This window comes from Protomyctophum parallelum, assembly GCF_964188405.1.
Source record: "Protomyctophum parallelum genome assembly, chromosome: 16".
In the NCBI taxonomy this organism is placed as follows: domain Eukaryota; kingdom Metazoa; phylum Chordata; class Actinopteri; order Myctophiformes; family Myctophidae; genus Protomyctophum; species Protomyctophum parallelum.
The window spans coordinates 48,664,057-48,676,556 of NC_139711.1; the positions used below are offsets into that span (position 1 = coordinate 48,664,057).

The following is a 12,500-nucleotide window of genomic DNA, read 5'->3' on the forward strand; positions in this document are numbered from 1 at the left end:
TGTAGCTATAGGTGTAATGTTAGAGACCACAGCAGACATGTAAATATGAAATAAATGCTTAAACATGTAGCTAGGTGTAATGTTAGAGTCCACAGAAGACATGTAAATATGAAATAAATGCTTAAACATGTAGCTAGGTGTAATGTTAGAGTCCACAGAAGACATGTAAATATGAAATAAATGCTTAAACATGTAGCTATAGGTGTAATGTTAGAGTCCACAGAAGACATGTAAATATGAAATAAATGCTTAAACATGTAGCTATAGGTGTAATGTTAGAGACCACAGAAGACATGTAAATATGAAATAAATGCTTAAACATGTAGCTATAGGTGTAATGTTAGAGACCACAGAAGTGAACCTTTCAAGCCTGTTTTCTCAACTCGCTGTTTCTCTGTCTTTGTCTCTCTCTCTCTCTCTCTCTCTCTCTCTCTCTCTCTCTCTCTCTCTCTCTCTCTCTCTCTCTCTCTCCCTCTCTGTCTCTCTCTCTCTCTGTCTCTCTGTCTCTCTCTCTCTCTCTCTGATAGAACGACCTTGGTGAACAGTATGTTGTAAATTAAATCCTCTGGGGGTTTAAAGCAGTCAGACGGGTTCTGCTTCTCAGAAGCCTCTAAAGCTTTCCACGTTTTTATGAGAAGTAATTAGAGTAAAAGACCTGGAAATCTGTTCTGTAACCTGTAATGACTTTAGCAGCCAGACACACACACACACACACACACACACACACACACACACACACACACACACACACACACACACACACACACACACACACACACACACACAGGCACGCAGGCACGCACATAGACATAGACCCCCCTTCCCCCCCTCCCCCTTGGGTTGCCACATTCCGAGAGAGAAACAAGCCAACCAGGTCTATGAAAACAAGCCCAAAAGAAGCGACTAAACAGACCAGCACTTTAAGCCTCTAGATATTATTTACATACATCGGCTTTTTGGGAACAGCCGATTTACAAGCTTTACAAGGCATAGCGATGCGATGCGCCGTGAACTTGTAGATCTGTCTGTCTGTCTGTCGTGTCCCCCCCCCCCCCCCCCCCCCCACGGTATGGGTGGTCTCAAGCCCGACACACACCGTCTGCGCCTGCCGCGGTATTGCCGCGCGCCATAGCCGCACGGCAACACCAACAGGACGCGGCGCGCTAACACGCGGCTGGGGAGTTTTGTTGACTCTATCCCATTGCCACGCCCACGGATAGCCAGCCGGGTGGAGGCCGCGCGGCAACGCCTGGAAAATAGAACAGCGGTGCATCGGCGCGGCAGGCGAGGCGTGACCGCGCGCCAGCGCGCGTCGGACGCAGCCGGTGTGCGATAGGTTCATTGAAAATAATGGAGGCGGGCGGCTGTGTGCGCGGGGGACGCAGCCGGTGTGTGGTGGGCTTTATACTTTAGAAACAAGCCTGGAAACGCAGCAACCCCATATATTAAATATATATCATCAATACCAACATTACAGGCAACTTTACAGATATACAAACCAAGCCTCCATTCTGACCGGGCACCCATTTTGGTGTCGGCATCACGTTATGCTTTAGCAGATCTACAAGCTCATATCGCGCCACCGAGTGGCGCGATACGAGCTTGTAGGTCTGCTATTTTTGAAAAATCGAAGAGCGACTGACATTTCTAGAATCTGATCTCAGGTCAGAATGGGTTCATCAGGACCAGTGTGTCTCCGGCGGAAACCTGGTGTGAATCTGATCTCAGGTCAGAATGGGTTAAAACTAGAAAAAGTGCCCTTCTGGGCACAGGTCTGCATCAGGAGGATAGAGGAGTGTGTGTGGTGTTGGTCACAGGTCTCCATCAGGAGGATAGGAGTGTGTGTGGTGTTGGTCACAGGTCTGCATCAGGAGGATAGAGGAGTGTGTGTGGTGTTGGTCACAGGTCTCCATCAGGAGGATAGGAGTGTGTGTGGTGTTGGTCACAGGTCTGCATCAGGAGGATAGAGGAGTGTGTGTGGTGTTGGTCACAGGTCTCCACCTGGAGGATAGAGGAGTGTGTGTGGTGTTGGTCACAGGTCTCCACCTGGAGGATAGAGGAGTGTGTGTGGTGTTGGTCACAGGTCTCCATCAGGAGGATAGAGGAGTGTGTGTGGTGTTGGTCACAGGTCTGCATCAGGAGGATAGGAGTGTGTGTGGTGTTGGTCACAGGTCTCCACCAGGAGGATAGAGGAGTGTGTGTGGTGTTGGTCACAGGTCTCCATCAGGAGGATAGGAGTGTGTGTGGTGTTGGTCACAGGTCTCCATCAGGAGGATAGGAGTGTGTGTGGTGTTGGTCACAGGTCTGCATCAGGAGGATAGAGGAGTGTGTGTGGTGTTGGTCACAGGTCTCCATCAGGAGGATAGAGGAGTGTGTGTGGTGTTGGTCACAGGTCTCCACCAGGAGGATAGAGGAGTGTGTGTGGTGTTGGTCACAGGTCTGCATCAGGAGGATAGAGGAGTGTGTGTGGTGTTGGTCACAGGTCTGCATCAGGAGGATAGGAGTGTGTGTGGTGTTGGTCACAGGTCTCCACCAGGAGGATAGAGGAGTGTGTGTGGTGTTGGTCACAGGTCTCCACCAGGAGGATAGAGGAGTGTGTGTGGTGTTGGTCACAGGTCTGCATCAGGAGGATAGAGGAGTGTGTGTGGTGTTGGTCACAGGTCTCCATCAGGAGGATAGAGGAGTGTGTGTGGTGTTGGTCACAGGTCTCCATCAGGAGGATAGGAGTGTGTGTGGTGTTGGTCACAGGTCTGCATCAGGAGGATAGGAGTGTGTGTGGTGTTGGTCACAGGTCTGCATCAGGAGGATAGGAGTGTGTGTGGTGTTGGTCACAGGTCTCCATCAGGAGGATAGGAGTGTGTGTGGTGTTGGTCACAGGTCTGCATCAGGAGGATAGGAGTGTGTGTGGTGTTGGTCACAGGTCTGCATCAGGAGGATAGGAGTGTGTGTGGTGTTGGTCACAGGTCTCCATCAGGAGGATAGGAGTGTGTGTGGTGTTGGTCACAGGTCTCCATCAGGAGGATAGAGGAGTGTGTGTGGTGTTGGTCACAGGTCTCCACCAGGAGGATAGGAGTGTGTGTGGTGTTGGTCACAGGTCTCCACCAGGAGGATAGAGGAGTGTGTGTGGTGTTGGTCACAGGTCTCCACCAGGAGGATAGGAGTGTGTGTGGTGTTGGTCACAGGTCTCCACCAGGAGGATAGGAGTGTGTGTGGTGTTGGTCACAGGTCTCCACCAGGAGGATAGGAGTGTGTGTGGTGTTGGTCACAGGTCTCCATCAGGAGGATAGAGGAGTGTGTGTGGTGTTGGTCACAGGTCTCCATCAGGAGGATAGAGGAGTGTGTGTGGTGTTGGTCACAGGTCTCCACCAGGAGGATAGGAGTGTGTGTGGTGTTGTTGAGTTGTGGCGATTTGTACAAAGCGGGGCTACTCCTGAAAGGTTTAGAAGCCAATCGTAGCCAATGAGGATGGATTCTGAGAAATCAAACAAACCCGTCTTGATTACATCATGACTATGGAGAGCATGTGTACCGGTTTGCATGAAATTTGGATACAATCTGAAGGAGTAAAGTTAGAAAATGTGTTTTAAATAATATGTCGGCCTCCTGGTGGCGCTATAAAGAGCAGATGTGAAAAGTTCCAGGCAAAGGTTTTTCCTTGGCCTCTGGGGAGTTGGCATACAACGTTATCCACAGATCCGTGCAGTTAGAGGTAAAAACACTTTTCGGCGTTATAGCGCCACCATGAGCTGAAAATGTCCACGTGGCATTTCTTCCTCAGCCTATAGTGTGAATGTGCGTGCACAATTTCACGTAAATCACACGATGTGTTCATGATTTGCGGCATTTTGTTTGAAACTGAGCACTGCAGCGAACTTTGGAAGCCAATATTAGCCAATCAGGACGGAGTCTGACAGTTCTGACAGACCCGTTTCGTTGAATGGCTGTAGAGAGACCGTGTACCAATTGTGCGTGATGTTTGGACAAAATCCGTAGGTGTTACCGTCCAAAAACTTGTTTTGCACAAAGCGTCCTCCTGGTGGCGCTATAAGAGGCCAATGTGAAGACCTTGGGGCAGAGGTTCAGCTGTGCAGAGTATGGCTGCCATCAAGACAACGGCGACGGAGATTAGCTGCCCACAGACGGACGGACGGACAGACACACGGACACACAAACAGACACACAAACGGACGGTCTGGTGGAGACAATAAGCAGACTTGGCAACCCCCCCCCCCCCCCCTCCCCTCCACCCCCCCTCCCAGTAATGAGCTGTAATCACTCAGTGTTTCTAATAAACACTGTCAAACTAAGAGCTGTTTTATTAACAACAGTTTACAATCCACACTTCCAGACATTTAGTCATGTCTGATGTCTCTGAACGGTGTGAAGTGTGTCTCTCTGCTCATAGAACGGTGTCACATTAATATAACTATCCGTAACCAGTGCTTCTGTATGTAGACTATATGGGACTACTGTCTGTGTCTCTCTGCTCATAGAACGGTGGCACATTAATATAACTAACTGTAATAACCAGGGCTTCTGTATGTAGACTATATAGGACTACTGTCTGTGTCTCTCTGCTCATAGAACGGTGTCACATTAATATAACTAACTGTAACCAGTGCTTCTGTATGTAGACTATAGACTACTGTCTGTGTCTCTCTGCTCATAGAACGGTGTCACATTAATATAACTATCCGTAACCAGTGCTTCTCAGAGTGGGGGTCATCTTTCTGGGGGTCATCTTTCTGGGGGTCATCTCAGGCCTTCCCTAAAACCAGCTTTTCACCAGAGGAGAAAAACTAAATGTATTTATATTTGAACCAAAATGAGTTAACATCACAGGCAGACTCTTCACATACTAGCGCATGTCTGAAATCGACATGTAAATATGAAATAAATGTCAGAGCTGAAATCGACATGTAAAAATGATGCTTAAACATGTAGCTAGGTGTAATGTTCGAGACCACAGAAGACATGTAAATATGAAATAAATGCTTAAACATGTAGCTAGGTGTAATGTTAGAGACCACAGAAGACATGTAAATATGAAATAAATGCTTAAACATGTAGCTAGGTGTAATGTTAGAGACCACAGAAGACATGTAAATATGAAATAAATGCTTAAACATGTAGCTAGGTGTAATGTTAGAGACCACAGAAGACATGTAAATATGAAATAAATGCTTAAACATGTAGCTATAGGTGTAATGTTAGAGACCACAGAAGACATGTAAATATGAAATAAATGCTTAAACATGTAGCTAGGTGTAATGTTAGAGACCACAGAAGACATGTAAATATGAAATAAATGCTTAAACATGTAGCTATAGGTGTAATGTTAGAGACCACAGAAGACATGTAAATATGAAATAAATGCTTAAACATGTAGCTATAGGTGTAATGTTAGAGACCACAGAAGACATGTAAATATGAAATAAATGCTTAAACATGTAGCTAGGTGTAATGTTAGAGACCACAGAAGACATGTAAATATGAAATAAATGCTTAAACATGTAGCTAGGTGTAATGTTAGAGACCACAGAAGACATGTAAATATGAAATAAATGTTTAAACATGTAGCTATAGGTGTAATGTTAGAGACCACAGAAGACATGTAAATATGAAATAAATGCTTAAACATGTAGCTATAGGTGTAATGTTAGAGACCACAGAAGACATGTAAATATGAAATAAATGCTTAAACATGTAGCTATAGGTGTAATGTTAGAGACCACAGAAGACATGTAAATATGAAATAAATGTTTAAACATGTAGCTATAGGTGTAATGTTAGAGACCACAGAAGACATGTAAATATGAAATAAATGCTTAAACATGTAGCTATAGGTGTAATGTTAGAGTCCACAGAAGACATGTAAATATGAAATAAATGCTTAAACATGTAGCTAGGTGTAATGTTAGAGACCACAGAAGACATGTAAATATGAAATAAATGCTTAAACATGTAGCTAGGTGTAATGTTAGAGACCACAGAAGACATGTAAATATGAAATAAATGCTTAAACATGTAGCTAGGTGTAATGTTTTGTGGTGAAGAGAATATATAGTTTACGTCAGACAGACTAAATAAACCAACAGGGTGACCGGTAGAGTATTTATGAATGTAAACAATGAGAGGACTGATGAGGAGTGCTGAGCGGTGAGGTAGTGAGGAGTCTGGAGACTGACTGGAAAATAAGGAGGGGGGGGGGGGGGTCTGGGATGCCTAGCGCGTTGGTCAGCGTGTTTTAGGGAAGGGAACAGACTCTGGGATGCCTTTAGAGGGACATGGCATCTGAGCCACGGACCACCATCTGATGACATTTAGCCTCTCAGACCCATCTGAGCCACGGACCACCATCTGATGACATTTAGCCTCTCAGACCCATCTGAGCCACGGACCACCATCTGATGACATTTAGCCTCTCAGACCCATCTGAGCCACGGACCACCATCTGATGACATTTAGCCTCTCAGACCCATCTGAGCCACGGACCACCATCTGATGACATTTAGCCTCTCAGACCCATCTGAGCCACGGACCACCATCTGATGACATTTAGCCTCTCAGACCCATCTGAGCCACGGACCACCATCTGATGACATTTAGCCTCTCAGACCCATCTGAGCCACGGACCACCATCTGATGACATTTAGCCTCTCAGACCCATCTGAGCCACGGACCACCATCTGATGACATTTAGCCTCTCAGACCCATCTGAGCCACGGACCACCATCTGATGACATTTAGCCTCTCAGACCCATCTGAGCCACGGACCACCATCTGATGACATTTAGCCTCTCAGACCCATCTGAGCCACGGACCACCATCTGATGACATTTAGCCTCTCAGACCCATCTGAGCCACGGACCACCATCTGATGACATTTAGCCTCTCAGACCCATCTGAGCCACGGACCACCATCTGATGACATTTAGCCTCTCAGACCCATCTGAGCCACGGACCACCATCTGATGACATTTAGCCTCTCAGACCCATCTGAGGCACGGACCACCATTTGATGACATTTAGCCTCTCAGACCCATCTGAGCCACGGACCACCATCTGATGACATTTAGCCTCTCAGACCCATCTGAGGCACGGACCACCATCTGATGACATTTAGCCTCTCAGACCCATCTGAGCCACGGACCACCATCTGATGACATTTAGCCTCTCAGACCCATCTGAGGCACGGACCACCATCTGATGACATTTAGCCTCTCAGACCCATCTGAGCCACGGACCACCATCTGATGACATTTAGCCTCTCAGACCCATCTGAGGCACGGATCACCATCTGATGACATTTAGCCTCTCAGACCCATTTGAGCCACGGAACCACCATTTGATGACATTTAGCCTCTCAGACCCATCTGAGCCACGGACCACCATCTGATGACATTTAGCCTCTCAGATCCATCTGAGCCACGGAACCACCATCTGATGACATTTAGCCTCTCAGACCCATCTGAGCCACGGAACCACCATCTGATGACATTTAGCCTCTCAGACCCATCTGAGCCACGGACCACCATGTGATGACATTTAGCCTCTCAGACCCATCTGAGCCACGGAACCACCATCTGATGACATTTAGCCTCTCAGACCCATCTGAGCCACGGAACCACCATTTGATGACATTTAGCCTCTCAGACCCATCTGAGCCACGGACCACCATGTGATGACATTTAGCCTCTCAGACCCATCTGAGCCACGGACCACCATCTGATGACATTTAGCCTCTCAGACCCATCTGAGCCACGGAACCACCATCTGATGACATTTAGCCTCTCAGACCCATCTGAGCCACGGACCACCATCTGATGACATTTAGCCTCTCAGACCCATCTGAGCCACGGAACCACCATCTGATGACATTTAGCCTCTCAGACCCATCTGAGCCACGGAACCACCATCTGATGACATTTAGCCTCTCAGACCCATCTGAGCCACGGAACCACCATCTGATGACATTTAGCCTCTCAGACCCATCTGAGCCACGGACCACCATCTGATGACATTTAGCCTCTCAGACCCATCTGAGCCACGGAACCACCATCTGATGACATTTAGCCTCTCAGACCCATCTGAGCCACGGACCACCATCTGATGACATTTAGCCTCTCAGACCCATCTGAGCCACGGACCACCATTTGATTAGATTTCATTTGATCCAACACCCAGCCCATAGATCCATAGATATAGATCCATAGATATAGATCCATAGATCCATAGATATAGATCCATAGATCCTACACCCAGCCTATAGTAGCTACATACATGTGTGTGTTCTTTGTGTTTGTTCAGCCTCTACAACTACTCTTCATCTGTCATGTTTCTAAACTCGACACAATGCGTGTTTAACCCTTAGTGTGCTGTGATGTGTGTGCGTGTGTGCGTGTGTGTGTGTGTGTGTGTGTGTGCGTGTGTGTGTGTGTGTGTGTGTGTGTGTGTGTTTTAACCCCCAGTGTGCTGGTAGGAGCCATCCAGACGGCCGGCATGACGGAGCTGATGAACCAACAGGGGGCGTTAACTGTGTTCGCTCCGACCAACGACGCCTTCAACGCCATGCCCAAGAGCGACCTGAACAGACTACTGGGTAAGATACACTACATTACCCATAATGCCCAAGAGCGACCTGAACAGACTACTGGGTAAGATACACTACATTACCCATAATGCCCAAGAGCGACCTGAACAGACTACTGAGTAAGATACACTACATTACCCATAATGCCCAAGAGCGACCTGAACAGACTACTGAGTAAGATACACTACATTACCCATAATGCCTCACTAGAACGACCTGAACAGACTACTGAGTAAGATACACTACATTACCCATAATGCCTCACTAGAACGACCTGAACAGACTACTGAGTAAGATACACTACATTACCCATAATGCCTCACTAGAACCACCTGAACAGACTACTGAGTAAGATACACTACATTACCCATAATGCCTCACTGGAACCACCTGAACAGACTACTAGGTGCTGCCACACTATCAAAAGAGCCGCGCACGTTCTCGGCTTAGCACAGCTTCAAAACCGGGTTTTTAGACACGCTGGTTGGACGGAAAAGAAGCTCCACTTCCGCGGACGACTTGCGCGACGGCCAGCTTCCCGGAAGCGTTCTCCTCCTCCGCGTCAATCGTCCGCGGAGGTGGAGCTTAATTCCCGTCCACCAGCTGTCTAAAAACCAGCTGCGCAACAAGCATCACAGCTTCTTCTGTCCGCGGCGCAAAACCGTTTTGCGCTTAGGTCTGGAAAGGGCTTGAGTAAGATACACTACATTACCCATAATGCCCAAGAACCACCTGAACAGACTACTGAGTTAGCCTGGGCACCATTTAATTTAGGGTATATGATCCTGTCGGGAGCGGATGATATCGTTACGTCATGTTGTAGTATTGTTTTGTAGTCATCAGGATGATATCGTTACGTCATGTTGTAGTATTGTTTTGTATAGTCGACAGGCAGGAACAACAGGCGGCAACTTCCTTTTCCCTCAAAGCGATTTTTCTCAATAAAAGCTACAGGCTACGAGAGCTTTTATTGAGAGGGAAAAGGAAGTTGCCGCCGCCTGTTGTTCCTGCCTGATGACTACAAAACAATACTACAACATGACGTAACGATATCATCCTGATGACTACAAAACAATGACTACAACATGACGTAACGATATCATCCTGATGACTACAAAACAATACTACAACATGACGTAACGATATCATCCTGATGACTACAAAACAATACTACAACATGACGTAACGATATCATCCTGATGACTACAAAACAATACTACAACATGACGTAACCATATCATCCTGATGACTACAAAACAATACTACAACATGACGTAACGATATCATCCTGTTGACTACAAAACAATACTACAACATGACGTAACGATATCATCCTGTCGACTACAAAACAATACTACAACATGACGTAATGATATCATCCTGATGACTACAAAACAATACTACATCATGACGTAACGATATCATCCTGATGACTACAAAACAATACTACAACATGACGTAACGATATCATCCTGATGACTACAAAACAATACTACAACATGCCGTAACGATATCATCCTGATGACTACAAAACAATGACTACAACATGACGTAACGATATCATCCTGATGACTACAAAACAATACTACAACATGACGTAACGATATCATCCTGATGACTACAAAACAATACTACAACATGACGTAACGATATCATCCTGATGACTACAAAACAATACTACAACATGACGTAACGATATCATCCTGATGACTACAAAACAATACTACAACATGACGTAACGATATCATCCTGATGACTACAAAACAATACTACAACATGACGTAACGGTCATCCTGATGACTACAAAACAATACTACAACATGACGTAACGATATCATCCTGATGACTTCAAAACAATACTACAACATGACGTAACGATATCATCCTGATGACTACAAAACAATACTACAACATGACGTAACGATATCATCCTGATGACTACAAAACAATACTACAACATGACGTAACGGTCATCCTGATGACTACAAAACAATACTACAACATGACGTAACGATATCATCCTGATGACTACAAAACAATACTACAACATGACGTAACGATATCATCCTGATGACTACAAAACAATACTACAACATGACGTAACGATATCATCCTGATGACTACAAAACAATACTACAACATGACGTAGCGATATCATCCTGATGACTACAAAACAATACTACAACATGACGTAGCGATATCATCCTGATGACTACAAAACAATACTACAACATGACTTAGCGATATCATCCTGATGACTACAAAACAATGACTACAACATGACGTAACGATATCATCCTGATGACTACAAAACAATACTACAACATGACTTAGCGATATCATCCTGATGACTACAAAACAATACTACAACATGACGTAACCAGTACCACATCATCCTGATGACTACAAAACAATACTACAACATGACTTAGCGATATCATCCTGATGACTACTAAACAATACTACAACATGACGTAACGATATCATCCTGATGACTACAAAACAATACTACAACATGACGTAACGATATCATCCTGATGACTACAAAACAATACTACAACATGACGTAGCGATATCATCCTGATGACTACAAAACAATACTACAACATGACTTAGCGATATCATCCTGATGACTACTAAACAATACTACAACATGACGTAACGATATCATCCTGATGACTACAAAACAATACTACAACATGACGTAACCATATCATCCTGATGACTACAAAACAATACTACAACATGACGTAACCATATCATCCTGTTGACTACAAAACAATACTACAACATGACGTAACGATATCATCCTGATGACTACAAAACAATGACTACAACATGACGTAACGATATCATCCTGATGACTACAAAACAATACTACAACATGACGTAACGGTATCATCCTGATGACTACAAAACAATGACTACAACATGACGTAACGATATCATCCTGATGACTACAAAACAATGACTACAACATGACGTAACGATATCATCCTGATGACTACAAAACAATGACGTAACGATATCATCCTGATGACTACAAAACAATACTACAACATGACGTAACGATATCCTCCGGCCCCAGCCTGGATCATACGGACTTTTGAAACAGAGAGCAGGCTTTCCTCCGAGGCGGTGGAAAGCCTGCTGAGGCCAGGTTACTACTGAGTAAGATCTACACAACACACTGTGTGTGTGTGTGTGTGTGTGTGTGTGTGTGTGTGTGTGTGTGTGTGTGTGTGTGTGTGTGTGTGTGTGTGCGTGTGCGTGTGCGTGTGCGTGTGTGTGTGGAATCATCTCCAGATGTTTCTAAAGCACTTCCAGGTTTTCATTATAGAACATGTTCAGTTCAGTGACGGTCCACTTCTCCCCATACACTGTCTGTCTGTCTGTCTGTCTGTCTGTCTGTCTGTCTGTCTGTCTGTCTGTCTGTCTGTCTGTCTAAATGATATGTTGAGGGGTTTTCATTTTATTTGAGTATTTTACAATGTTCTATCTCAGAGGCAAATGTCGTACTTTTACTCCACTACAGTTATTTTTAAACTATCTACAAAGGTACTATTAACTTTTTACATTTGAATTATTACTTATTAATTTATGATTACAAAACATACATTGTTTTGTAATCTGTACACGATCTACAAGGTCACGGTGCCACTGTGACCTTGTAGATCTACAAGCTCTCGGTGCCACTGTGACCGTGTGCCACTGTGACCTTGGAGATCAGCTATTTTCAAAATGTTTTTTTTGTATTTTATACTTTTGAAAACTGGTGTAATGGGACATTCTGTACAATGAGTACTTTCTACTTTGTTTGGTACTTTAATCCGTTTAGGATTACTTTAATCCATTTAGGATTACTTTAAAGGAGAATTCCATGCTAGAAGGCTTTCTTACATTTCTT

The 12,500-nt window shown here is 44.9% G+C and overlaps 1 protein-coding gene across 4 annotated transcripts in view; it reads left to right on the top strand.

The window, feature by feature from the left end:
- Positions 1-12,500, top strand: part of tgfbi (transforming growth factor, beta-induced) — an 80,251-nt gene that overhangs the window by 52,643 nt on the left and 15,108 nt on the right. For all 4 annotated transcript variants that reach the window (XR_014570443.1, XM_083785277.1, XM_083785279.1 and 1 more), the window contains one exon: positions 8,472-8,602. Coding sequence is in view for 3 of the 4 variants with exons in the window: in XM_083785277.1 (XP_083641403.1) it covers positions 8,472-8,602 (131 nt within the window). In the remaining variant the exon portion in view is untranslated. The remainder of the gene's footprint in view (positions 1-8,471; positions 8,603-12,500) is intronic.